The 27946-nt window shown below is 33.2% G+C and overlaps 3 protein-coding genes across 7 annotated transcripts; 2 read left to right on the top strand and 1 right to left on the bottom strand.

Moving 5' to 3' along the window:
• The first annotated feature begins 58 nt into the window (after nt 1-58).
• On the top strand, nt 59-8642 carry LOC100818228 (kelch domain-containing protein 4). Of its 3 annotated transcripts, none has more exons than XM_006578624.4 (20): nt 59-261; nt 325-411; nt 487-555; nt 645-777; nt 1038-1084; nt 1186-1272; nt 2216-2277; nt 3693-3735; nt 3887-3967; nt 4448-4564; nt 4844-4949; nt 5151-5214; nt 5414-5456; nt 5618-5803; nt 5888-6049; nt 6671-6799; nt 7316-7459; nt 7691-7777; nt 8124-8192; nt 8310-8642. In XM_006578624.4, the coding sequence occupies exons 1-20, from the start codon at nt 130-132 to the stop codon at nt 8400-8402; spliced, it is 1941 nt and encodes a 646-aa protein (XP_006578687.1). In that variant the 5' UTR covers nt 59-129; the 3' UTR covers nt 8403-8642. The 3 variants fall into 3 exon arrangements, with proteins under 3 accessions (XP_006578687.1, XP_006578688.1, XP_006578686.1); XM_006578623.4 differs by having other exon boundaries at nt 60-261; nt 5576-5803; XM_006578625.4 differs by lacking the exons at nt 7691-7777; nt 8124-8192; nt 8310-8642 and having other exon boundaries at nt 5576-5803; nt 7313-7451.
• Nucleotides 8643-16034: 7392 nt separating this feature from the next.
• On the top strand, nt 16035-18636 carry LOC100778491 (adenine/guanine permease AZG2). The gene is made up of 2 exons (XM_003522373.5): nt 16035-17320; nt 17712-18636. The coding sequence occupies exons 1-2, from the start codon at nt 16350-16352 to the stop codon at nt 18343-18345; spliced, it is 1605 nt and encodes a 534-aa protein (XP_003522421.1). The 5' UTR covers nt 16035-16349; the 3' UTR covers nt 18346-18636.
• Nucleotides 18637-19971: 1335 nt separating this feature from the next.
• On the bottom strand, nt 19972-25139 carry LOC102661564 (B3 domain-containing protein Os01g0905400). 3 transcript variants are annotated; one of them, XM_006578621.3, is made up of 10 exons: nt 25099-25139; nt 24751-24930; nt 22699-23512; nt 22379-22495; nt 22225-22296; nt 21745-21882; nt 21426-21542; nt 21272-21343; nt 20786-20901; nt 19972-20350 (listed from the first exon to the last, which is right to left on the bottom strand). In XM_006578621.3, exons 2-10 carry the CDS (start codon nt 24883-24885, stop codon nt 20090-20092), a joined length of 1842 nt encoding a protein of 613 aa, XP_006578684.1. In that variant the 5' UTR covers nt 24886-24930; nt 25099-25139; the 3' UTR covers nt 19972-20089. The 3 variants fall into 3 exon arrangements, with proteins under 3 accessions (XP_006578684.1, XP_006578683.1, XP_006578685.1); XM_006578620.3 differs by lacking the exon at nt 25099-25139 and having other exon boundaries at nt 24751-25088; XM_006578622.3 differs by lacking the exon at nt 25099-25139 and having other exon boundaries at nt 21441-21542; nt 24751-25088.
• Nucleotides 25140-27946: the final 2807 nt, after the last annotated feature.

The following is a 27946-nucleotide window of genomic DNA, read 5'->3' as shown; positions in this document are numbered from 1 at the left end:
TAAATTGGTGCATAAATGAAATAAGTAATTAAGCCCTAAATTATTAATAGTGTTGAACAAAATGAAAGGGTCTAAGCAAGGGAGGGAGGGCACTTTGATGCGGCGCGGGGTTTAGACTCTAGAGAGAAGATGGGGAAGAAGACGAAGAAACCCGGCAAAGGCAAAGAGAAAACCGAGAGAAAAACCGCGAGAGCCGAAGAGAAGAAAGCTCGCAGGGAAACCAAGAAGCTCTCTCCCGAAGACGACATCGACGCCATTTTGGTACTCTCTCTATCTCCGATCTCACACCTCAAAACAAAACATTGAAACTTGTATTTGACACAGTTGAGCATTCAAAAAGAGGAAGCTAAGAAGAAGGAGGTTCACGTCGACGACAACGTTCCCGCGCCTTCTCCTCGCTCCAACTGCTCCGTAACTTCACTCACTCACTCACTAACATCTCACCATTATGTTGCGTTTTCCGTTTGTTGACGCCTTGTTTTGCAGCTCACCGTCAATCCATTGAAGGAGACCGAGTTGATTCTCTACGGCGGCGAATTCTACAACGGGAACAAGGTTACGTGTTTGAATTGTGTTTATTTGTTGATTGAGTGATATGATATGTACCGAGTGAATTGTTGTTGCCGCAATGTGAATTTGTGCAGACATTTGTGTACGGCGATCTCTACCGGTATGATGTGGAGAAGCTGGAATGGAAATTGGTTTCAAGTCCGAATAGTCCTCCTCCTCGCAGTGCTCATCAAGCCGTTGCGTGGAAGAATTATGTTTATATTTTTGGTAATTCATTTTACTTTGGTGTTTAACCGAGCTAAATGGCGTCATGTGAACCATGTAGTTGATCTCACCTAATGGGATAAGGCTTTAGGTGTGTTTGAATTTCTGTTTAAAGCATTGTGAGCTCAGTCACGTTCAGTGGCCTTGGAACGTATGAAAACAAACACACAGTTGTTGATAATTGAGTTTACTAGCTTTTGCTGGCTGCTCCCAGTTGAAAATTTCGTGTGGTGATTGTTATTTTACTTTTATTTGTGCTCCAGGTGGTGAGTTTACGTCTCCAAACCAAGAGCGGTTTCATCACTACAAGGTTTAGCTCACATTCTCTTGCTTTTGTTATGTGACGAGAATGTGGTTTGGTGTATTGGATTTTGACTATTTGGTGATGTTTATGGATTTTTATTTGTTTAGGATTTTTGGATGTTGGACCTGAAAACAAATCAGTGGGAGCAGCTTAATTTGAAAGGGTGCCCCAGTCCACGTTCAGGACATCGAATGGTATGTTCACGTTCATGAGAAGTGATAGACTCATTCATTTACTAGTAAGGGTGTCAGATTATTGAATCTTTTATCAAACAGGTTTTCGGTATGTTTGTTTCTGAAAATGCATGCTATTCTGTTCAACTTGAATATACTATTGTCTGGATTGCATTGCAAATGTGAAAATAGAATCACAACTTATGCAAACATAGCATGTTTACAGTTCTGTTAGAACATCAAAATTAGGTTGATCCACATCACAGCTTGATTTGGTTCATTTCAATGTAATATTCCCATTTTGAGAGTGCAGTACAGGCATGTCAGAAATTAAATAACAAGAACAATTTATTATCTTGTTGCTGAAGCTGATTTAATTGCTAATATCCTTGTTGTTGAAGTAACAATTACCCAATAAATTGTGCAAGATACTGCTAATGGGAACACAGATGATTTGTGCTGTTTGGTCATTAAACACCTGCAAGGTTGGATTACTTGCATATCTCAATTCTTGGTCAACTGCCCCCATTTAATGGATTACTAGATTGCATGTTCCAAACAAGAATATCCATTCTTGCTGTGTCTGACTGCAGTAGCCAAGAGCCTATTTCATGCATCTTATTTTGCATACTTTAAGGGTGGTTGCTTTGCTCATTCTAATTGCTAAAAGCCTGAAACCTTGCAATATTCTCCCTTCCTCTTTTTTTCATTTGAATTTCTTAGATTTTTACAGAGAAATCCATGGCATGTCCACTCCTACTTATTTGGGCTTATGTGAAATTTTGTTCTTGTTGCTATGAGTAGGAACCTGTTTCTGATATCATAGTTATGAATTTTTATTTTAGTAGTTAATCACTGTGTGCTCCCCCCCACCCCCATCATATGGATACCCATATTAATCCAGTTTTTTTTGTCTTCATCATATATTTGTTTGTTCTAATGCTTTATTTTGGTTAATTAACAGGTATTGTACAAGCACAAGATTATTCTTTTTGGTGGCTTCTATGACACTCTTAGAGAAGTGAGGTTGTTAATGCTGCTTGATTTTTTTTGTTGATAATTATATGTATGTGATTTTCTTTCTCATTAAAAAAAATAAAACTCCACAGCAGATGAAAAGCTTGCCATAGCTAATAGTTAAATTAAGATGTTTTTGTTTTGAAAAGTGAGTTCGAATATATAATATCCATGATTCAACATAAATCTAATTAAGTCTACAGTCACTTTAATTCAGGGAGAATCAGAATTTGAGCTTCTAATAAACTCAAGTTACAGGATTTCTTTGGATTTTTTTTCTGCTTGTGAATGTATTATGTATATAGCATGTCAACTCAAGTGTTATAAGGGAAAGGAATTGTTTTTGCTTCTGCCACAGTTTGTTTGTATGTGTATGAGTATGACTATTGCTTTACAACAATTGGAACTGAGTGGACTCACATTGAATTTTCTTTTGTTTCCATACCTTATGGTTAGTTAGTTTTTTTTTTTTTTGAGTGGTAAATTTGGCCAATGGTGATTGAACTTTGAGTTTGAGGTTAATATGGCAGCAATCATGATATGAATAAGGGTCATGAAGGTAATTTCACTTGTAACCCCCTTGCCCTTGCACATGAAGCAAGTAGAAATGAGAATTGAGGAAGGTGTAAGGTAGCATTTCTGTTGGATGAAATATTTAAAAGCAGAGTAAAGGAGGGAAGAGTGACAGAGATGGAGAATAGTTGGTTATGAGTGGGGTAAGTCTCTCAGGCTGGGGGCTCAATCTTTGGTTATGAGTGGGGTAGGTCTTTTTTTTCTCTCTCATAAATTTCATTTTTATTCCTTTGTTATTCCAAGAAAATCTATAATCACTGTTATGAAGATAGCAATACAGATTATACCCAACCAGATTCTCTGTTTTATTACCATTTTTATTCATTTCTTTAGTTCTGTTTACTGATTCTTATCAGGTTACTTTCTTTGCTTGCTGTAACATCAAAGTTTTATCTTGAACACTTTGATATTAATATACTAATGTGGTAATTTTCAAATGATTTTTGGATTTTTATTCATTTTTTGCCATTTCAGTGGCCTATGAGTAAAGTAATGAAGAGTGACATCATACACAGTATCATTGAATAGTCACATGAGGTTGTTTTGTGAAATCAAATGTATTAAGCCCTCTGAATTTTATCCACATTAGTTGATTTTATGGAATTTTGAGAAAATGAATTTGATGTTGTGTTTTAATAGTGACATACAGATGGAGGATGAATCAGTATTCAGAAACTTATTGTATCATAGTTGTGTAATATTAAATGTTATTGACCCTATATATTTTAGGTTTTGCATCTGATGTTCTTTGTGTATAAACATAAACGACGTTCTTTAAATTTTAGATTTTGGTATTGATTCACTTAATAGCATTTCTATGCCAGGTTAAGACTTTTCAATTGATTATGCAGGTACTACAATGATCTATTTGTATTTGACCTTGATCAATTTAAGGTAAATATATCTAAATACCTGGGTTATTATGTTAATATGTTATTTACTATTCAAGTTCAGCACCAAAACATCAGGCTGCTTGATTTAATGTAATAATGTTGATTTTGTGTTCATTAATTTTGATTAATGCCAATGTGATTTTATGCTATAGTGGCAAGAAATAAAGCCTAAGCCTGGAGCAATGTGGCCAACTGCACGTAGTGGTTTTCAATTATTTGTTTACCAAGATGACGTGAGTAAAATACTGGTCTCCCTTACATGAAGCTAATTTTTGTTTTAAATTACTTGTATTTATGTGTTAGAACTGGTATCATAAACAGCAAGAAAGATTGAATTTTATTGACTGAAATGGGGAAAATCTCTCTTGAAAAGTCTGGATCCACTCCTTATGTGACTCTGTATTCACCAAAAGTCCATAATTTGAAGAACTTCAAAGGTCTGCACCTCCCAATGCCCAAAGGCTCCAATTCTCTCAAATTCTGACAAGAGATCTTGCTTTCCACCTCCCCTCTTATTTATAGGCAACATGCCTTATTTCTTTAACCGACTATATTAACTATCTAATATAACTAACTAATGGGCATCTATCATTATGTTTATTACTGTAGTAAAGTTTTCCTCTATGTACTGTATGATTAATTTGTGTGGCTCTACAAAGTAGTTTTGAAGTTCAGAATATTGTCTTCTTAAGAGAGTTCCTTTCACATTGCAGATTTTTTTGTATGGTGGCTATTCAAAAGAAGTTTCATCTGATAAGAGCAACTCTGAGAAAGGAATTGTTCATTCAGATATGTGGTCCCTTGATCCTAAAACTTGGGAATGGAACAAGGTACTTTGGAGTTAAGTTTAATATTGAGTGAATTTGTATATTCCTCTTCTTAGGCAAGTTTGAGCCTTCTTATATCTTATAGTTTTTCCTTGCCCACTAACTAAAATGACTTTAGTCAGTGTTCAATAGCTGCACAAACTTCTTTGTTTACGCTTCAATTTGATTATGTAATATTTTTCTACAACTGAAAAATAGGCTCATACACACTGAAAACCATGCATTTTATTATCTTTTTGTACAACTGGTTTATTTTCATCATCTTTTCTCCCTTCATGACAGGTTAAGAAAAGTGGAATGCCTCCTGGTCCTCGTGCTGGGTTTTCCATGTGTGTTCATAAGAGAAGGGCTCTGCTATTTGGTGGTGTTGTGGATATAGAAGTTGAAGGTTAGCTTTTGTATTCATGATTATTATTTTTGCAATTTGTGACACAGCTTATATTTTTAAAGCAAGTGATTGGAAAGTCATCTCTATGACCTAATGTTTGTAAACAATTAATAAGATCAGACAGTCAGCTCAAATTCTCTTTTGAGGGGGTGTATTAAATGGTTTATGCTTAGTATCCTAATTGCACCAACAACTGTGCAGGTGATGTAATGATGAGCTTGTTTTTGAATGAGCTTTATGGATTTCAGTTAGACACCAATCGCTGGTGAGTCCCCCATTCCGTTGGCACTTAATATGTCATTCTAAATTTTCCGTTTATGAACTGAAACCTTCCGTTGACTCTTGATTCTACGTCATTGTAATTTTGCATTTTGCTCTGTAATTGATCGTTTTCTGCATAGCATAGGTGTGCTATCATATTTAATGCTTCTTGATTAGCTTATCTAATCTTGTTTGGGTAATAGGTATCCTCTGGAGTTAAGAAAGGAGAAGTCGACTAAAGATAAGGTAGATTGGATGTCATGCATATATACTTCTGATCTCAAGAAAATTGTTCCCCATTTTAAAACTCATCCTATGGACTGTTCTGCATGTTATATTTCTTCTTAATTAAATGGGTTTTGCAGCTAAAAAAAATTGAACAAAATTGTCCTGATGATGTCAACAAGATAAATCCAGCATGTACAACAAGAGAAGAAACTGAGGAGTCAGAGGATGAAGAAAACAACATCGACGATATATCCAAGAATATAGCATCAAACATGTCTATCGATGATGGTGAAACACTTACCAAATCCGAAGGAAAGGCCGAGGAATCCAGTGCTAAATTGGACATTCAAAGTTCTTTGCCTGAGGTTGTCTTTTTGGGCCATCTTATGACACCACTCCTATTTTTACCCAGATATTGATTAATGAGTTTTTTTCCCCAAATTTTTTAGGTAGTGAAGCCCTGTGGACGTATTAATGCTTGCATGGCCGTTGGAAGAGATACATTATACATATATGGTGGCATGATGGAGATTAAAGATCAAGAAATCACTCTTGATGATTTGTATTCTTTGAACCTTAGCAAACTTGATGAATGGAAATGCATTATACCGGTTTGTTATTTTTTCTCAAGTTGACTAGCTTTTTACCTATACATGCATATGTTCTATACCATAGGTATCAATCATGAACAGTGGTATGTAGCAGCTGACTCCAAAAACGCTATAGTGGTATAGCCCATAGCGGGATGCCCATTATTTTCAAACATTTTATACAGTTTATATAATTTATAATAAATACATATAAATGCTCAAAATTTAAAAAATAAAAATAATACTAAAAAATATTGACATGGTCATAATTAACAAAAACAGGTTATAGATCTTAGCTGTTAAGCAAACATACAAGTAAATAGTAACAAAGGATACCATGTCTAACTAAAGGGACAGAGACTGCTATGTCTCATAAAAATTGGTTAAGTAAAAAATAATTTCTTAGTTGTTGGCTGATAAAAGTCTGCTACTGCAAAGTTGGTGAATGTTTGTACCTTACCCAGTTCCAAGAGTAAAACTAGGTCTTTGAATATGAGCCATGCTGAATTGCTGATGCTGTTAATATAGCTTTTGTTGATTCGGCTTATTTAATCTAAGAATATATTGTGATTGTAATTTCCTACTTATATACACATTTTTACCTTATTTGCTATAACTTTACTTGGCTTTTCTTCAACCCAGGCATCTGAATCTGAATGGGTGGAAGCTTCAGATGATGATGAAGAAAATGAAGATGATGATGAAGATGAATCCGATGGTGATAGTCTGACTGATGAGGATGAAGATGACGAGGAAGAGGAGGAGGAAGAGGTGCAGATTCTAACTTTGTAATTCAAACAAGAAAAAAAAAATGAATGAATTACTCCCTCCTCTCCTATGTTTAACTGTTATGTCACATACTGAGAACCTAGTCAAAACCCTCATTTTTATAAAAATAAATAAGGCTACAATCAGCCTCAAAATAGTGTTAGGCCTTGCTACCTCGTGTATGTTATGGTCAAATGTCATCCCCTTATTTAGATTTCAGTATTTGGTGTAAGCTGAAATACTGAAATTAAGGTTCAAATGGCTGGCCATCAAATTGAATCTTTAGTGTAAGTGTGCAACTTCTCCAAATGAAGGGTTCTTTCCCTTTTCTCAATATACAAGGTTGAACAAAGGTAAACTGACATTTGACCGCACAACATCCATGAGCCTACATTTTTTATTAATTAATATATAATGTTCAAACATGTGTGTGATAAACTCTCCATAACCAGAAAGTTTAATTTTGTCCAAAGCAAGTTTTCCTACATTATTAATTTGGCTTTACCTTTTTGTCAGTAGGCTCAGAATGCATCCGTTCAGGTGGGAGATGCCGTTGCTTTAATCAAAGGGGTGGGAAAGAATTTGCGGAGGAAAGAAAGGAGGGTACGGATAGAGCAGATTAGAGCTAGTCTTGGCTTGTCAGATTCACAGAGAACACCCTCGGTAATATATTGATATTTGTTAAAGACATTTTAGACTGTTAATCAATCATTGAAACCAGTGAATATATTAATGTTTAATTTTTTTTTGAGCTTATGATTTCTTGTACTAGTTAGTACCTTTGTTGATTGATTGTATCTGGTTGTCATGTGCCTTTAAACGCATCTCTGGGCTTTCAATTAGTATTTTTCTTGTCCCACTGTTTTCTTAATTGAATTCTTGTTGCATCCAAAGCCAGGAGAATCCTTGAAGGATTTCTACAGGCGTACAAATATGTATTGGCAAATGGCAGCCCATGAACATACTCAACACACTGGAAAAGTAGGTTTTCTCTCTTTTCTTTCTCTAGTTATGTGATTCTCTTATAACTTCCCTTTAATATAAATTTTCTAATTCTCTAAATTAATCATTCCATTGTTATTCCCCCCCTATTGAAGTAACTGATCCCCTCTACGGGAGGTCAAATTTTGTGAGATTGAACGTAAATGAGTTATACCATAATAAAACTGTCCTTTGTAAAGTGTGTCTACCAACCTGTTTTTATTTGAAGTTCTATCCCCCCGATCCGTTTATTTTTTCATATAGACAAATACATGCGTTCATATAGTTGCACACTAATGAATGTGTCCTGTATTGTGGTAAATTCTGCTGGATCAATTCATCATAGGAACTCCGCAAGGATGGTTTTGATCTTGCTGAAGCTCGGTACAGGGAGCTAAAACCTATTCTTGATGAGGTAATGTTCTGTTACACACACATTTGGAGAGTAATTTAAATTTGAACCTAAAAGCCTTTTGCACCGTCACTACTTTCTTTTAAATAAGTTCGAAGTTATTTTCTTTGAACACTGCAGCTGGCTCTATTAGAAGCTGAGCAGAAAGCAGAGGAGGCCGAAGGACCAGAAACTAGTGCAAAGAAAAGAGGAAAGAAGAAAACTAGAAATTGATATATTTAGCACATGACGTTTGGGTGCCGTCGAGAATGTAATATGCAATTTTGGTTTAGTTTGATGTCATTATCTGCGAAGATTGTGCCAAGAATTTTGTGCACATAATTTATGTCGCATGGTCACGTTACATGTAATCAGTAACAAGCACACACCCAAAATTCAGTTACATATACTACACGAATTCCCTCCCTGAAATAGAGTGCAGAATGTGCAATAGAAAAGAGAAGAGTTAAACGAGTTTGTATGGCGCCGAATTTATCTATGCCCGAGTGAATTTAAAATTTCTGTTGTTTAATGGCCTTTCAAATATGTGATACATTACGCTTGCTCTCCCTCTGTCTCGAATATATGCTAATTCTCTCCTTCATAAGGGGAAAAAGATTCCAACTAATTAAAAGTTTGATCGAAAAATAAATAAAATTTGATCAATAATTATTTTTATCAATGATCGAATTTTGGTATTATTTGAATAAATTACTGTTCATTTTTGTGTGTTGATTGGTTAAGACTTAATCTAATGATAAAATGCTGATTGGGTGCTATATCGATGATCGAAAATGTATGTTGAAGATGGGAATATTCGGTTGAGTATAAATGAAGTTATCACTGATTATTAAATATTGCAAAGTATTAGTTGTTTTTAGTAGTTATCTGTAGTAACTTCAAACTTCACTTTATGAAGAGAGAAATTATATTAAGTATTTCTTAAAAGGAAGTAATGACATTTAACATCTTTTTATTTAAAGGCTGTAAGCTATTAGTATTTTAAAATAGTGAATTTATTAAAATGTTGCTGATTTCTAAATGTTGGAACAGATTGCATTTCCAAGTCCACTTGCTTTTATTTATGTGAATAGAAGCATGTGCTCTACGAAGAGGGAAGTAAACTAAGCACGTAAAAAGAAGAGCCTAACAAGACCACTGCTTTCTGCTACATAACTGTATTTCATAAAGCTCTTTGAAAAATTCCTTGGATTACCGTATCTTAAAAGAAGAACCCACCGCAGTCTCTACACTCTCCAAGGGTCAAGACCATACACACATTATATAAGAAACTATCTATATGTGTAAAAGTATAAATACAAATTTCTTTGCGCATGCAAGGATTATAATTTTATATAATTTCTTTTGAAAATTAAAGCTACCTTATGTTTACAAAGATAAAAATCCAAAAAGGGTATTTTAGTATCAGCTGCACGCGTGGCTTTGTTCTGCCTCTCTATTAGTTGTAGTAGCCATAAGACAGGCCCCAAGTTGGAACAAAATTAAAGGCAAAAATTAGCGTACATATTCTTAAAAGTTGAAACTTTATTTGCCGAAGTGGAATCTCACAAGTAACGAGAAAGAAGGATACTCCTAACTTCTGCACATTCTTATTAATCAGTGTCTTGAGAGATTATTTAAAGAATTAATAATAAAAAAGTTTATTAATCTCGTTTGAAATTTATTAAAAATCATAATAAAATATATTAATAATATACTTTAATAGAAAAATTCCACTTTTAATCAATTAGAACTTAGAAAAATTCCACTTTTAATCAATTAGAACTGGAATTTAAGAAGAAGAAAAAAGAGGAATGTTAAAACTTGTAAGTGGCATGTAATGGCTGGGATCACGAAATTATGAAGAATAAATTTATTTACTACCGATAATTATGAAAAAAAAGAGGGATGTTAAAACTTGTAAGTGGCGTCTAGTGGCTAGGATCACGAAATTATGAAGAATAAATTTATTTACGACCAATTAGGTTTATTTTTACTTAATTGCTCAACCAAATTAGGGAATTCGAACTCTTTCGTCTGTATTATAACTTTTTTTAAAATATGAATGATTATCATTGGGTAATTAAAAATGATTTAATTATGTGAACTGAAACTGATTGACGAGAAAAGAAGAAAACAGTACTTAGATAACTCAGAACCAACTTAAATAAACAGATTTAACGACTAAGGATTTAAAATCCGAAAATACCCAAAATTTTAATATTGTCTGTAACTTTCATCAGGGTTTTCATATTTGTTTTCATGCATCATGCGCCTTGCTAAATCACTTCATACTTGAGAGAATTTTCCTCCATTACCTCTTCCTCTTGGATTCTGCATCACTCTCTTGTCATTTTTCGTGTTTTTGCCTCAACTATATATATATTTATGAATAAATCTTCACTTAATGTTCTATGAATTGATTATTTTAGTTCCCAATTATATCAAAATTTTATTTAATATAAGATTTTATAGAATGTTATTCATGATAATTCTTTTTTTAAAGGCCAAAATCAATTCGATTCATATTATGTATAATAAAATATTTGTAAATTATCTTTAAAATTAATTTTTATTCTTTCAAATAATTTTTTTATATTTAAAATTAAAAATTATTAATATATTCACCACATGAAATAAAAGAACGTTACGAAAACAAGTAAATAATATATATTAATAAAACGGTGATAGTTTAAAATATTTTTAAGTTTTATTCTTTGAATTAATTTAGATTTCATAGTTTTCATTCAATTTTATTTCTAGTTAAGTTTTTAAACTTTAAAATTTTAAATACAATGATGTATTTATTAAATAATTTTTTGTATTATTTATTAAATACTATTCAATATGTAATGATATTACTAAATTCTGTTTAAATAAATTATTTTTATCTTCTAAAAGTGTTATTCAACAACAATATAGAAGTTTTAAAATATTTTATCTTTTGAAATTTAAATATTAAAGAATTATTTATAAATCACATTTAAATTATTTTTTATTAATTAAAAAATTAATTTATAGATTTAGTACTATTATATATTTTTGCTATAATTAAAATGATTGTACCCAAAAACTAATTTTACATTGTATTTTTTTATCAATATATTCTTCTATTGAATGAGGTTTTTAGTTTAAATTAATTTAATTTCTTAAAAAAAATTAACTACTTTTATCTTTAAAGGAGTTTTAAGAATAAAAAAATGAAAATTATCTAACTTTTACTTTATTTTTAAAGTTCTTATGTTTATTATCTTGCCTTATGATGATTATGATAATATATGGATCATATCATTATCAGGTAAGGAATGGAGATTACGAAAATATTAAAAGAGTAATTTAATTTAATAATATAATTAGAATATGATGATGATTGAAGTTATTTTAGTTTATCAAGTAATTTTAAGCTCAAGTCCATATATATAGTTTATAACAAAAAATACAGATATGAGTCTATTACAAAATAGTATTTGTTTTAGATTTGGATATAATTCTTAACAAAATCAAGGAAGAGCGCGAGCATTTTATTTCCTTTTTTTAATTCGTGATTCTGACATATCTGTTATTTTAATATTCGATTGATTCTAACAAATTCACAATAAGACACACACTATATATGAATCAGGCTCATAAGATTCCCAGATGTGTATTGCCAAAATAGTCTTTGATTTGTCAAAGATTTTTATTTTGGATTTTTAAATCTATGTTCTTGTCTTTCATGTTAATAATTGGAAACAAAATCAGAGAAGAATCGAGCACGAGTATTTTATTTCGTTTTTCTAATATCGTGGGACTTCGTAATTTAAAGTACAGGCTATATTATATTGGAAGTGGATTGATTCTAACAATTTGACCCAAAGTTTGAACTTAAACGACCGACTGCATCATTGTTCAACATATGCTTGTATGATCCTCTTATCAGTTAAATCAATGCCATATCTGAAGTCTTTTGCCTAGGTACAAATACAATGATCCCAAAATTGTAAACTTAATACAATAACATTATAGGCGAACAACAAGAGTTGTAAAAAAAAAAGTCTAATTAACGAGAGTTTTAAAAATACTAAAAAGCATTTAATGCATTTATTAAATATTTAATTACATAAAAATAAATACTAAATGACTTCATATTTTTTATGTAATTATTTTTATTAAATATTTTAACTTTTTTTAATTAATATTACCTTGGTAGTTAGTCCTATAAGGGGAGGGGGGCGGGGATTAATTAACTTTAATAGGTAAATGATTATTTTTGCCAAGGTAAAATGACCCAAAAATTTAAAATGTGGTAAAAAAAAGTAGTAAAAAGTATTTAATGCATTTATTAAATATTTTTAATTACATAAAATAAATAGTATTAAATAACATTCATGTTTTTTATGTGATTATTTTTATTAAATGTTTTTTAATTAATATTCTCAATATCTTGGTAGTTAGTCCTTTCAAAAAATAAAAAAGGAAAAATCAATTAATTTTAATATGTCAAAATTAATTTTGCCAAGTTACAATGAACCAAAAAAATTTATAAAACTTTAACAAATTACATTATTTTAATCCAATTGACTTATAGGCTAGTTAAAAGACTAAATATTGTAAGTAATTGGTCAGAATTAGGGGTGGGTAAATGAGTCCAGGTCCATAGACTGGCCCGCGGGGTTCGTGGTCCGCGTGGGTTACAGACCAATTTTTTTAAACGGTCCATGATTATGTCATATTTTTGGGTCCGCTCTACTTAACCCGCGGACTAGGCGGATTTGGCCCACGGGGTTCGCGGGCTGTCTGCAGCCCGCATTAGGTTTGATTTGTGTGACCCTGACCTAATTATATTAGGTTTGATTTTCTCTTTTTCACTTTAAATTCTTTTAAAATAACAGATAAAGAAATATATTAGATAAGATAAAGATTTAAAGATAAAATTAAAACATTTAAATTAAAAGATGATAAAGATAAAAAAGGATAAGATAAGAAAAATAAAAGATAACATAAATAAAAGATTAAGATAAAAAAAGATAATTGATAATATGCTAAAAATCTTCTTTTTTATATTTTCTCAGTCTTTTTTTCTTTCGATCTATCCTTTTTATAGCCATAAATAATAAAAATATCAATTCTTATCATTTAAGCTAAAAATAATTGTTAAATAAATATTTTTAAAGATATTTTAATATATTGTTATTATAAAAAAATAGTTCACATCATATTTAACAGTTAAGCTAAGAACACTTTTTCTACTTACGGTTTTTCTCCCATCACGCAGTCACGCGTGCAAGTCATACGACTCTTTCCCTTACAAGGAAAACAAAACGCGACTCACACTCATGCAGGCATGCGACACACCACAGTGGCACAGCCTCGACCCATCACCGCGCCATCACGCAAAGTACATCTCTTCTGTTAGGGTTGATTCATTGTTGTTGTACTCTTAAATATGGAGATGGAGAAGACTCAAGTTACTTCAAATATGGAATCATTTGTTGTTGGAGATGTTTAAATTTCATATTTTAGATTTATTGCTTGGATTTTCTTTTGTTAAGATATTGTTTATTTTATTGATGTAATTGACTAATTATTGAGATTTTATTTACATTTGTATTGAACTTAATTTGATTGTATTGTATTTTTATTAAAATTGAAATTCTTTTAAAACTAGGCCTGCAGATCGACCCGTTTAACCCGCGGGGCAGGGACAAACCAATTTATTTTGTCCGTGTAAGAAGCGGGGTGGACTGGCTGGTTCGCTGCCAATACGGACTTATGCGAACGGACCTTACGCGAGACGAGCTGGCCCGCTTACCCACCCCTAGTTAGAATAGTATTAAAGTATCCTTAAGTAAGATTTAAAAAATATAATTAAAACGAAAGAATGCTACTAAAAATGAATAAACAAGTTTTCTAATAGAGATTAATCTTAAGACAAATAAGGTACGGGTGGCTTCTATTGTGCGAGGCCTTCGTAGGTTTTGCACGGTGAGAAAGTTTTTTGAGCCGTGTGATTAAAATGAAGGATCAAATATGTGAGGGTACACCAAATGGAAAAAGTATCATGTTCACTCTTCCTTCCCCTCTTAGATCTCGTCGGCGCCACCCACCTCTAACGAGAGCACAACACTCCTCTTTGAAGTAGACTGATCTGCAACCGAGCGTGTTTGCCGCTGTGACAACAACTCCGTAATCAATGGTCTCTCTGTTGCAACCGTTTCTCTCTCCATCGCGCCTTCTTTCATTTCATCTCTAGATTTGGTCATAGACGCATTTTTTTTGTTATATTTTCTGTTTTCTGGCTCGTTTGAAAGTGACGAAGGGGGTATGTTGGAGAGCGTGAAAGGGATCCCTGCAATTGCGCAATAGTCGGAGAGCGTGACGGAGGCAACAACTGTGGTTATGGGAGGTGTGTTGTCGTAGAGAAGAGGAAAGAGAAAGAAAAAAAATTGATCCAATATAGATAGTACATAATAATTATAAAAAAAAACATCAGGCAAAAATACTAAATGGGATTCCTTTTACAAATTATTTACCTAAATGAGTATGTTTTGAAATTATTTACCCTGTGGGTCTATTTTTTTACTACAATGCGCCCCTCGGGGAAGCGCATTGTAGTAAAAAATCATATCCACGGGATAAATAATTTCAAAACAAGCTCATTTAGATAAATAATTTGTAAAAGAAACCTCATTTGATATTTTTGCCAAAAACATCATATCTAACTGTCAATGTTCGTTTCTTACAATGCTTGACCTATGAAGATCAATAGAAAGCACCATAAGGTACTTAATTGGCTTACTAAACACTCTAGAGAACAAGAGTTGTAAAAAAAGTTCTAATTAGCTTTAAAACAGTAGCTAAAAAGTATTTAATGTGTTTATTAAATATTTTTAATGAATTAAAATTAAATATTAAATGAATTTTATATTTTTATTAATTAACTTTATTAAATATTTCCTATTTGCATTTAATTAATATTCTTAATACCTTGGTGGTTACTCCTTGAAAAAAAGAGAGGAAAAAAGTAATTAATCTTAATTAATAGATGGAATTATTAATGTGGTTAATATTATTACAAGTTTATGAAATGCTGATTATTAACAACTTGTGAAGCAAAATAAATTGCTATTGAAATGTGGTTAATTTTGCTAACTTATAGATAAAAGTGTATATATTGACTGAATAATGTGAGAGGCCTAACTTAACCTCAAAATTAACTGAAAGGTAAATGTTACTTCTCATTTCTATATTCTAATTTGATTTTATTTGTAGACGATGTGAGACTTGAGTATTTTTCAAATACACCTCATATTTCTTGGGTTTGATACATGAACAATGAATGGTGGATGACCCATTTGAATTGATATTGAATTGAATATACTTTGGTATCATGAGTGAGAGGTCTACCCCAAAAGCCAGCTAAAGGGGTGAGAGTTGCTTCTCATCTATATATTCTAATTTATTTTTATTTTTAGAAAAAGTGAAACTTGGATATTTCCCACTAATGAGTCAATAATTATATATGATTATATTTATTTGCTTTTAACCATTTATATAATGACATGTTTGGGTCTACACCAAAAGATCGATCCCCGCTTTATCTTGTCAAAACGTTCAAATCGACACAAAAACAAAGAAAACAGTTATGTTAACCACTATTTCAGGTAAATTAAATGGTGATTATACGTAACCCAATGGCACGTTTCTCTTTTTTAATTTTTCCTATAAAATTCATGATAAGAAAACAGTTAAATGACCAACAAAGAAGGAAAAAGAAAAAAAAGAAATCGATATCATAGAAACCTACCAAATATTAATTATTTCCCTGCATTCTTTTGTTAATTGATAAGCACAAAAGGAGGTACCAGTTGGCATTTAGTGTATACATTTTTTAAACCAAAAGAACAAACCATATAAATAACTAGCCAGGTAAGCTAGGAATGATGAAACCAACCACCCTCAAAGTTGAACAGTTTCTTCTCTTCTTCATAACATAACCCTCTCTATTTGGTTATTTCCACACGTTAACATCAGTATATTCACTCTTGCATGATATCCACTTGCCCACAGAATAAGAAGAAGAAGAAGAAAAATCTCATATCTTTAAGCGTTACCCAGATATACCGTAACTTCATTCACATATTTCTCACGCAAACTCACCAAAAACAACAGTTTTAAAAGCTTGAGAAAAAAGTGTGAAAGATGGGAAGAGATCTTTGTGCAAGTGGGAAAATGGAAGGGTTGAGAAGCTCATGGTCCCAAATGGAGAAAGCCTTCAACGAAGCTGTTTCAAAGAGCTTTGTTGGAAGGTATTTCAAGTTGGAAGCAAGGAAGAGTTGTTTCACGAGGGAGCTTCGCGCTGCCACAGCCACTTTCCTGACCATGGCCTACATCATCACAGTTAACGCCACCATCATTGGGGTCTCCGGCGGAACCTGCACCACAAAAGACTGCTCGTCTATGGACTGTAAGGTGAAATCTGACATTGAGTACCAGAGTTGTCTGGCAAAGACAAAGAATGACCTTGTTGTGGCCACGGCTGTTTCAGGCCTTGTTGGGTCTGTTGCCATGGGCCTATTCGCCAACCTCCCTTTGGGCCTGGCCCCGGGAATGGGGCCCAACGCGTACTTCGCTTTTAACTTGGTTGGTTTTCATGGTACTGGGCCGCTCTCATACCAGACTGCACTGGCTGTGATTTGTGTTGAGGGGATTGTTTTTCTTTTGGTCTCAGCCCTTGGGCTGAGGGGGAAGCTTGCCAAGCTCATTCCTCATTCAGTGAGGCTTGGTTGTGCTGCTGGGATCGGGCTTTTCATCGCCTTCACGGGCCTGCAGGCCGGCCTCGGTGTCGGGCTTATTGGGCCTGATGCTGCTAATCTGGTTACCATCACTGCCTGCAAAGTTGTGGACCCGGAAACTGGGGCTTGCGTGGGTGGGAAACTGCAAAGCCCAAAGTTCTGGCTGGGCCTTGTTGGCTTCATCATCACAAGTTATGGGTTGATGAAGAATGTCAAGGGAAGCATGATTTATGGCATTCTGTTTGTGACTTTGGTGTCTTGGTTTAGGCATACTGAAGTGACTTATTTTCCAAACACCCCACTTGGTGATGCAAATTATAATTACTTCAAGCAAGTGATTGGCTTTCACAACATTGAATCCACTGCTGGGGTTCTTAGGTATGTTATTATATCCGTACATTTAGATTCTCTTTCATTTTAATTTTATTCTTTTTTAAAAATAAATTCCAATCTCATTATTTATCTCATTTAAAAGGTTTTAAATTGCAGTTACAATCATTGTTGCTTTTTCATTGCCAATAGAAAAAAACTGTTAGCATTTTCATTTCACTTCTTGACATTGCAAAAAAATTACAAACAAATGTGGTCAATATTTTGATCACAAACACTCCAAAAGCTTTGACATTATGGCCGAAATCGCGGTTGCAAACCGTATTTTAAAACATTTCATATCTATTAGTCTCTCTTTCATTATTTTTTCTCTCTATCTCTCTCCTAATTCCACCTTACACTCTAAATGGGGTGTATGTTTAACTTTTTTCCTTTACAGCTTTAGTGGTTTTAACAAAAGGGAAGTTTGGGTGGCCTTGGCTACCTTGTTATATGTTGATGTGCTTGCCATCACTGGCACTATGTACACCATGGCAGAGATTGGTGGGTATGTGGACGAGAAAGGACAATTTGAAGGTGAATACGTGGCATACTTGGTTGATGCAGGTAGCACCATTGTGGGTTCTGCATTAGGTGTGTCAACCACAGCAACATTTGTGGAGTCATCAGCTGGTATGAGAGAAGGTGGTCGCACAGGACTAACAGCATTTTTCATTGGGTTTTTCTTCTTTCTGTCACTGTTTTTCACTCCTCTATTGGCTAGTGTTCCTCCTTGGGCTATAGGACCCTCACTTGTGATGGTTGGGGTGATGATGATGAAGGTGGTGAAGGACATAGATTGGACCAACACAAAGGATGCAGTGCCTGCTTTTGCCACCATGCTCCTCATGCCTCTCACTTACTCCATTGCAAACGGGATCATTGGTGGGGTTGGACTCTACATTGCTCTTAGCCTCTATGACTATGCTGCAAGCATCGTAAATTGGTTGAGGAAGATGAGGAGAATGGTGGCCAAGGAACAAAACCAAGTTTCTGCTACTGCAGGTGTTGACTCGGCAGTGGAAATGATATGAATGTTATAATTTTGGTTATCAAACGTGGACTTATGGTGTTTAGTTTTAATTAGTAGTCCTTGTTTATAGATTTTAGTTGATAATACATGGGTTCTAGTCTAGAGTCGCAAGATGAATTGTATTCATATTTCACAGTGTCATCCTACATATATTTTAGCATAGTAGTTTGCTTCATGAGTGGGAACTTGATACTTGTGAGGGAACGTTGTTTGTATTTATTTAAGTTGGAGAGTAAAATTTGTGGGTTGATATTTGCTGTAGTGCCTTATAAGAGGATGTTTGGTTTTTCGGTGACTGGTCTCGAACTTTTGTTTGCACAAATTCCAAGACAAATTGGAGGGGCCACCCCAACACAAAGGAAAAGGGGATTCTCTTAGTGCACCATACATATTTCTTATACACTCAACAATTTATTGAAAATTTCAAAATTATCCCTGATTACTTCTTCTACGTTAGTTGTTTTTTTTCATACACCATTCTCAAATCCTTTCGGTTGTGCTCTTCCTTCCGTCTTGTGGTTGGTTTGATTGAGGTGAACTGTCGTGGTGGTGATCGGTCGTAGTACGTGATTATTGTCATCAGTGGCGGACCTACGTTTAAATGAGGGGTGCACTTGCACCCCTCATCTTTTAAAATTTATCAAATTTGTAAATAAAATCTTATATTTTTGTATTTTATTTTATCCATATTTATATCATTGAACTCATTGATTTTATTTTTTATAATTTGTCCCCACTAACTTAGGGTCTTGGATCCACCACTGATCGTCATGGTGACTGTTGCGATACAAAGGTGGAGGAGGTAAGTTTTTTTCATCTGCAAGTTGAATTTGTGTCATAATAAACATACGAATTATAAATCCGTAAGTTTCATATGGATGCGTATAACCTAAATATTTAAAAAATAATTAAAAAGAAAAATATTTTTAATGTTTTTTTTACAAATTTAGTTATACTTTTTATAATATTTGTGTAAATATTATTACACTAACTAGTTTATGCAAGTGTATAAAATATGAAAATTTAGATATAAATTTTTATATATATGCTTATCAAGTTTAATGTAGTAAAAAAATAATAAAATTGTGATCATATATGTTAAAAAACATATTTGTTGATATATCAACGTACTTATCTAGTGTAGAAGATTTTAAAATAAATTTTAACATTAAAGTTTTTAAAAATAAATAGATTTATTTATACAATAAGTTTGGGTTTTTGACTTTTACCATTAGGGCTAAAGGCCCGAAAGAAAACAATATTAACTTAGAACTAGCATGTTTGGATTAGAATCAATTTTCAGAGAATTAATTCCAAAATCATGTTGAAAGCTAAAATAACAAATAATTACTTCTATTTTTTCTATTTTTCATCAGAATTTTAAGTGCGAGAATCAACTCTAGTAGTGGTAGGTGTCGATCACAGTGTTTGTTTGAATTGCATATTCCAGAGGTAACGTTTCCAGGCTTGAATGCTTAGAAGTTTGAACTACAGACCAATACAAATGTTCGCGGCACTCATGCATTCCAAGCTGGTAGCGATAATAAATTTTAAAATATGTTTATGCTTTATTTATTTATAATCATAAAATGAATACCAACTAAAACAAGAACAAGAATAATAGAGGTTTCAAAATAGAAGCCAGTTTTTCATTGCCGCGAAGTCATTGTGGTATAGGAGCCTAGGATGTACTGTAGGCAAAAAAAAAAAAACACTGCAATGCATCTCTGTACTACTAACTAACATCATGACTTGTGGACTATACTTACAGCTAAGATACGTTGATACCTGCTCTCAGGGTCAGGCTCAACCTCAAAAATACACTCATCTTCAGGTTGAATGTTATTAGCTCTGCTAAAATCTAACCATCCATGTGTCAGTAACCGAGGTTGTTCATGGTAAAAGACAGGCCACAATCTCATCTGTGAATCCCGAAGTAACACTACCATCTTCTTATGCGTGAATGGTTTTACCCTGCGAGTCAAAGGCAGGTATTCGGGCAATTTCTGCAGTAAATACAAACTACAAATGGTCATCAAAACACACAAGAATGAGAAACCACATGTGATAAAGCTAATTGAGAGAAGTAAAATTTGGCATTCAAAATACAAAATGGCTCTAGGCAAGTGTGTAGCTATCCTATCATTCAGAAGCTGTAACCATAAGGATAAAACATAGATACAGTATTATAAATACTTTTAGTGTTGATCTCCAATCAAAATTAGAGTTTCATCTTGATAATCCAGCCAATAGAAGTTGGCATTAAAGGTCGGCACAGACTAAATCCATTGGAGAACAACACTAAAAGTACTTATAGTATTGTTCCTAAGTTATGTGCTAAACATAATCCCAGTTGGTAATGCAAAATCAATTTACAGCATAAACTATATAATATAACAATGCATAGAGACAAGTTCAATCAGGGCCGGTTAACATCGTACAAGGGAAACATTATCATTATCATTGGTCACCACACAGGAGAGAGGGGGTGCAGTTTTAAAGTGGCTCTCATCATCTTGATTAGATATGTCAGAGTCCTTAATCTCCTTTGGCAACTCTACAATGACACAAAAAATTATCCATGAGAAAGAATTTGGTAATACGAGTATAGAGAAGTGCATGCACAAAGTGAGTACAAATTTAAAACAGAATTGGGGGGGGGGGGGGGGGGGAGATTCAACATCTGTTGCTCCCAATTCATCATCAAGAGTTACAAGCTCTTTCTTTAACTTTTCAGGGGTTTCACCTGTAATCATAGTGGTTAATCAATTAATTCAGGTAAATCAAGGGGCTTCTTACAGAACATACTTTAAACTGAGAACCTGTTAATGTACATTATTGCAGACAAGTGCATGTACCCATGAATAATGACTAATGACATATAAAGTGATAACAAAATTCAACAGAAATAGTGGAAAAGAAAACACCTGTTATATTCAATTTATCCATGGAACCACACAATTTGGGAGTCATGTCCATAGGCAATTTCTTCATTTCACCTGGTAATCATAATCACTGATTAATAATCTGGCTAAATTAAGGGCTTGTTTGAGAAAATAAATATAAACTGAGAAGATGAACCATTGTAAATATGACCATCTAAGTCATTTGAGATTCCATCGAAGTTCTGTTTGGTGTCACTAAAACCACAAATATGCAAAGCAGGTTCTTTTTTGGATATTGCTGCTTGATCACTTTCTGAAAATAAGCCAATGTGAAGTAAAAATAATAAAAAGCCAAATCTAGGAAATCATCACATGCATTACAAGAAATAAACATAGAAGCCTGAAACACCACAAGCGTGTAAAACAAAATAAGTTTTACTAGGACAATATTATCTGATCCAGTAACCAATTTAAATCTGTAGAAATGAAAATGAATCCACTGTTGACTGTAGTACCTAAGCCCTCAGAAAATTGGCACTCTTGAGCTTCCCCGTTGGACATGAGAGGAGGTGCAGTTTTAAAGTGACTCTCATTATCTTGATTAAATGGGTCAGAATAGTGATCCAACTTTCCCTTAGTCTCCTTTGGCAACCCTACAACCACACAGAAAATTTATCCATCAGACAGAATCCGGTTATGTGGGTAAGTATAGAGGCGTGCATGCACAAAAACTAACAAATGAGTACAAAGTTTAAAACAGAATTGTGGGGTGAAAAATTCAATGCTTGTTGCTCCCAATTCATCAAGAGTTACAAGCTCTTTCTTTAATTTTTTAGACATTTCACCATCGATCAATTCAGGTAAATCAAGGGGCCCCATAGAGAAAATACATATAAACTGAGAACCTGTTAATGTACATTATTGCAGACAAGTGCATGTACCCATGAATAATGAGATTTAAAGTGATAAGAAATTTCAACAGAAGAAGAAAACACCTGTTACATTCAATTTATCCACGGAACTGTACAGTTTGGGAGTCTTGTCCACAGGCAATTTCTTCATTTCACCTGTAATCATAATAACTGATTAATAACCTGGGAAAATTAAAGTGCTTGTTTGAGAAAATAAATATAAACTGAGAAGATGCACCATTGTGGATATAAGTATCTAAGTGATTTGAGATCTCATTGAACTTGTTTTTGGTATTGCAAGAACCATCAATATGCAAAGCAGGTTCCTTTTTGGATATTGCAGCCTGATCACTTTCTGAAAATAAGCCAATGTGGAGTAAAAATAATAAATGCTGAATTTAGGATATCATCACATGTATTACAAGAGATAAACGTAGAAGCTTAAAGCACTAAAAGTGTGAAAAATAATGAAGATTTACTAGGACAGTTTTTATCTGATCCTGTAACAAATTTAAGTCTCTAGAAATGAAAATGAAGCTACTCTGTTAACTATAGTACCTAAGACATTGGAAAATTGGCACTCTTGAGCTTCCCCGCTGTACATGATGGCTTTGCTCTCTTTGTTTTCTTCAATATTCAAAGTTGAAGTCTTGTCATGTGTGCTTTTGTCTGCCTCACCTAGAGAAGTACTTCTCCCAGACATTTCAAATTCAGATATATCTAAGGCAGCTGCCATACTGAATATCCCTTCAAACATAGTATCTTTACTACATACGATTGCATCATTTTCAAATATGTGAGATCCGTAATCAACATTAGAAACTTTTAAATCTCCATTCACAATTTTCATGGTCCCATTAACACCATGGCTCTGGTCAAATTCTAGGCTTGTCGAATAACATGGGTCTTCATGGAGTTCTGATATGCACATAAGTTGGCCACTCTCTTCACCATTTTTTCGTACTACTAAGTCAACCTCACTGCGCTGGCTTTTCATTTTCGGCACATAATGTTGGGTGACAACTAAGGCATTGGATTCTTGACCAACCAACATACAATCTCTAACTGGAGAGCCACTTCTCCCCCTACTTCTTTTCTTCTGATTTCTTGTTTTAGGAAAATTAAGCTTTTCACAAGCAGATGGATCATAGATCTTGACATCAAAGTGCAAATCCTTAACGTAATTGAATACCAGAAGATATCCAACTTTAACCCCATGATTCAATGAAAAAGTACTCCATCCTTCCATGAAAGCAAAAGAACCATTAAACCCTGATACTTTTACATTCCATTGCCGCTCACTTGAATCATTGAGAGCAATTTTCTTATTAACCAAGTCTGACACAGTACTACTAAAAGCAGGAGGGATATACTGCAATTTAAAAAGATGTTGAGAAATAGTATACAAGATCAGAACCCATGGTCAATATAGAGAAAAATATGCCAAAAAATGTAGTGCAAAGATAATGGATGGACCAAAGCAAAACCCAGGCTGCGGTATCTGCTTTAGGCAACACAAATAATATGAATGAATGAATGATGTACCAAGCTCTATAAAAAGAAAAAAAATCACTTGTATATTGTTACAGAAGCAGAAAAGGGAAGCGCAATAGAAATGAAGATCAAGTATATATTGGGAAGAGTTCAAACCAAGATCTTATTTGGTCAAAAGGGATCAATTTTTTTTTGGTCTATGCATATTTCCTCAGCTAATAAAGACAATTCCGAGGGTCAGGAATTTTGGATCCTTTGGAAGAATCAGTATAAACACCTTAATAATAGATCACAAACAAATACTTTATCAAGTATATATATGTGTGTGTTATATGCAATACTTTATTAAGTTAAATAGATAAGTGGAGAATAAGAAGCTCTTCTCTAGTACTAACGTCATAATAGTGTGTGCACCATCGTGTATGCATCAACACTCAAATATAAATGGGACTGAACTTTGCACTTTGGTTGCAATGTATTTAATCCCTCGTCGCCGGAAAAAAAATGTATAGAGATTTCAAAATATGAAGAGAATCCCCAACTTAGAGCATTTAAGAAACAAAACGAACAATGAAATGAAACACAAAGCGCAAAGCAATTTGCAAATATAGTAGCATTAAGAAACAGAATTAAGATCAAACAAACTGTTAACGGCGTCATGGTTCAAGTGCAATTTACTGAAAAACAAATGTTTTCTCTTTGAAGAGTGTTTGGCAACACACTCTCTTCTAAACCATTTCTCTGTAACACTTTTCTCTTAACACACTCTACTATCAGATGAAATTTATTGAAAAGTTCAAAATCACCAGAAAACATTAAATAAATAAGATGTGAGACCTACAATTTGTTGTAAATTTCCCAAAAAAAAATCAACAAAAAAGAAAAATGTTCAAAATAGTTATGTGTCGTTAACATTTATCTTCTTCTTTTAAAGGAAGAGAAGCCTTGTGAATATGGGAGAGGGTTGAGAAGACACAAGGTTGATTAGATTAAAGTTAAACAACAAAGAAACCAGCTTCGAATCTAAACACAATAATAATAAGTAAAAGAGAAGGAATAAGAATGTTTGAGAAAAGGAAAGTACAAAATGTAGGAGAAGATGAATATGATACGAACCAAAGTTGTTAAATGTTCTCGTTTAGTGATGAGCTTGAAGAAAGAGGTAGGTGAGGTTTGTTTTGTTTTGTGGAACAGTAGACAGTTGTTGGTGCAGGCAGCACAAGCAGAAACTCGTTGTCTCTCGCCACACATTATAGTTTCTCTCTTCTCATCAACTCAGTGCTCAAATTTTCTCTCCTTCACACAAAAAGCAAAGCCCCAACTTAACACTTCGTGTGTTTTTTTTAAAAAAAAAAAAATTGCAGGAACAACAAGCAAGCTAGTAGCTAAGCACGAGAGAAGCTAGCAGAACCCAAAGGAAAGGAGAGAGAGAATGCCCTGCATGTCAATCAGCAGTCACGTTACCTTCTTTCTCTCAACACGTGACGCGACGAGCTAGATATGGCAAGGTCCCACGGGTATTCTCTTAACACTTTATAAAGTGCTTTTGGATAACACGTGAATTAATTTTACTCTACAAAATCACATGAAAATCTAATTTTTATGGTGAGAAATAAATAATTAAATTTTTATGATGAAAACAAATCTATAAATATTTTTTTATTTTTTTATGATATAACCGTGATTTTTGTAGATTAAAGTTGATTTTTGTATGTTATTTCTTCTTTTCACGTTTCTGACTTGACGTGCTGATTTGTTTGTCGTGTACGCTTTCTCTCACTCTCCATGGCAAGTAAGGTGCACGGTAAAATTGTTAAAATATCATTTGAATTTATTATATTTTTTCTTTTGCATTTTTTGTTTTTGTTCTTTTATGTTTTTTAAATTTATATTTTAGATGTTATCTAAAATGATTCTACTTTTTATTTTACGTTAACAAGTTTTGTTTGACACATGAGTTTATTTTAATAACTTTTAATTTATTTTCATAAGTTACTTTAAGTAGTTTATAGAAATAAAATAGCTTATAAGTTTTTAATTTTTTTCTTTTCATTTTTGCTCTCAATAATTTATTTGAGATATTTTTTTTATCTTTTTAATCATTTAATTAAATTCTCTAATGTTATTTTGCATTTATCATTTATCTTATCAATTAATCTTATAAAACACTCTCAATTTAATCACTTAGCTTATTAACTTATAAGCTAGTTTGACCAAATATGCATCATATAAAAATTCATTGAAATTGTCATACATGGTCTTTGAACCTAGATTCTTTTAATAGCCTAAAATATTGACATTGGTACACCAAAGTAAATTCTTAATTTTTCTTTGACCAATATAATTTATACACCATACTCATATTATAAAATTGAAATATTCAATATGTACCGATTCATGTGATTTAATTAGTAAATCACTAGTTTGATCAACAACTCATTAATCTAGTATCTTAACCTAACCAAGTCGATCACCAGTCCGATCATTATAAGAACATTGATGGAGATTGATTTAATGCATTTTTTGGGTTAATGACCTATTTGATCCTTGAAAGATGTACTTAGTGTCAATTTAATCTTTGAAATTTGGAAATCTCAAATTTAGTCTATAAATGTATAAATGTTGTGATTACTTAGTCTTCTTGTTAACCTATCGTTGTTTCTATTAACGTGAGTACACACATGACACATTGTTTGACAATGTGGCAATCCACCTGTGGAGGCGATGTTCTAGGTTAGTGCGCAATGACTCAAAGTAAAAAATAGAGAGTTTTTTCTTCTATGATTACAGCATGTTGGTCCGTGCGATTATGTGATCCATGTTCAATGGGTGGTGGGTCAGACTCAACCAAAGCTACATATTTCAAGAAAATGAAAGGTGAATGTGAGTTTGGTTATCTTTCACACAACAATGGTGATAATGTTGTTTATTGTCATTATGAGAAAAAAGTTGTGATTCAGACTTCAAAAACGAGTTGGAACCTAGGGAAACTGTTCTTACATGCCCATTGCCAAAAGTTGGGGAATTTTTGTCTAAACGTCTTTGGTTACCTCCCCTGTTTTTACATTTTTGTTTTATAATATTTTTGACTTTTTTTTTTACAGAATAATGGATCATGTGGTTACTTTGAATGGGTTCATGTCGGCGATGATGAGCATGGAAGGAAGACCTTATAGTGAAGATTAATTTATTGGTTGCTAAAGCGAAGATTTTGAAGAACTATTTTTTTATGTGTTTGATAATGATATATTACTTATTGTGGTTGGGTGTACAAAATGTGTTGTAATTTCATAAAGAATGTTATGTAGCGTTGTATTCATTTAAATACCAGTGATTTCAATTTCAAACTTTAAATCCAATTGTAATTGTAATTTTAATAATAGTATACTGTGAAGAAGACCAAAATAGAATGAAATCGGTTTGCAAAAATAACTAATATTTGTGACTAACTGACAAAATGGTCCCACACATTTGACACTTAATGTCAAAATGGTCCCCAAAAAACATAACCAAGTGTCAAAATAGTCCACGACGTGAATAATAATGTGCTTGCATCATCATTGCCAAAGGATTTATTAGCTTCTTCTTCAACATCATCATCTTCCCCAACATATATTTGTTCCCTCTAACTGGACACAACACATGCAATCCACATTTGACACATAGATGTGCCTTGTCAGCAACGACACGACGATTAACGTTAACTCAAACAACAATGGATATCGACAAGACTAAATTGTTGCAATATTTACACATTCATAGATTAATTTGGTGATTTTCAAATTTCAATGACTAAATTGACATCAAGTGCAACTTTTAGGGACTAAATGAGTCATTTGCCATTTTTTTATTCTATAAAATTTTAACATAAAGCAATAAAGCATGTATTAATAACTTTTTTTGTCAGCAAAATATAATATAATATATATATATATAAGGGTATAAATAATACCCAATTCTGTTACAATTGAGATACAACTTTATTACATCATTTGGACCAATAGTTGGTTACTAATTACTCGGTAGTTTACTGCCACTTAATAAAAATTAACCAACTCATCACCATGAACAAAAATATAAACTTATGAAATTTAGCAAAGATTAAACATATCAATCCATCCATCCCTTATAAGTACAAATACCTTTCTCAACACTAGATCATTTGTAAGGCTCTTCACCCCAAAAATGGCCCTTCCCCATCATAGCACTTGTCACCGAGACCAACCCCACCTGCTAGGACCTTAGGTAAATGCACATCCCTAGATTAACATGCCATTATGCAAAAGAATATTGAAACTCAACAACTAATCTC

Source organism: Glycine max, chromosome 4 (genome assembly GCF_000004515.6).
Source record: "Glycine max cultivar Williams 82 chromosome 4, Glycine_max_v4.0, whole genome shotgun sequence".
NCBI lineage: Eukaryota > Viridiplantae > Streptophyta > Magnoliopsida > Fabales > Fabaceae > Glycine > Glycine max.
This window is presented reverse-complemented; position numbering and strand designations above follow the sequence as displayed.

Bases quoted from the DNA above. Each gene is read 5' to 3' on its own strand.
- LOC100818228 (XM_006578623.4), top strand. From the start codon at position 130: ATGGGGAAGAAGACGAAGAAACCCGGCAAAGGCAAAGAGAAAACCGAG. The intron at 262-324 runs GTACTCTCTCTA...TATTTGACACAG, and splicing joins ACGACATCGACGCCATTTTG to TTGAGCATTCAAAAAGAGGA. The intron at 3,736-3,886 runs GTAAATATATCT...TTTATGCTATAG, and splicing joins TTGACCTTGATCAATTTAAG to TGGCAAGAAATAAAGCCTAA.
- LOC100778491 (XM_003522373.5), top strand. From the start codon at position 16,350: ATGGGAAGAGATCTTTGTGCAAGTGGGAAAATGGAAGGGTTGAGAAGC. The intron at 17,321-17,711 runs GTATGTTATTAT...TTTCCTTTACAG, and splicing joins TCCACTGCTGGGGTTCTTAG to CTTTAGTGGTTTTAACAAAA.
- LOC102661564 (XM_006578621.3), bottom strand. From the start codon at position 24,885: ATGTGTGGCGAGAGACAACGAGTTTCTGCTTGTGCTGCCTGCACCAAC. The intron at 23,513-24,750 runs GTTCGTATCATA...TTTAAATTGCAG, and splicing joins GAGAACATTTAACAACTTTG to TATATCCCTCCTGCTTTTAG. The intron at 20,902-21,271 runs GTGTTTTCTTTT...GTGTCATTGTAG, and splicing joins GGATAAATTGAATATAACAG to AGTTGCCAAAGGAGATTAAG.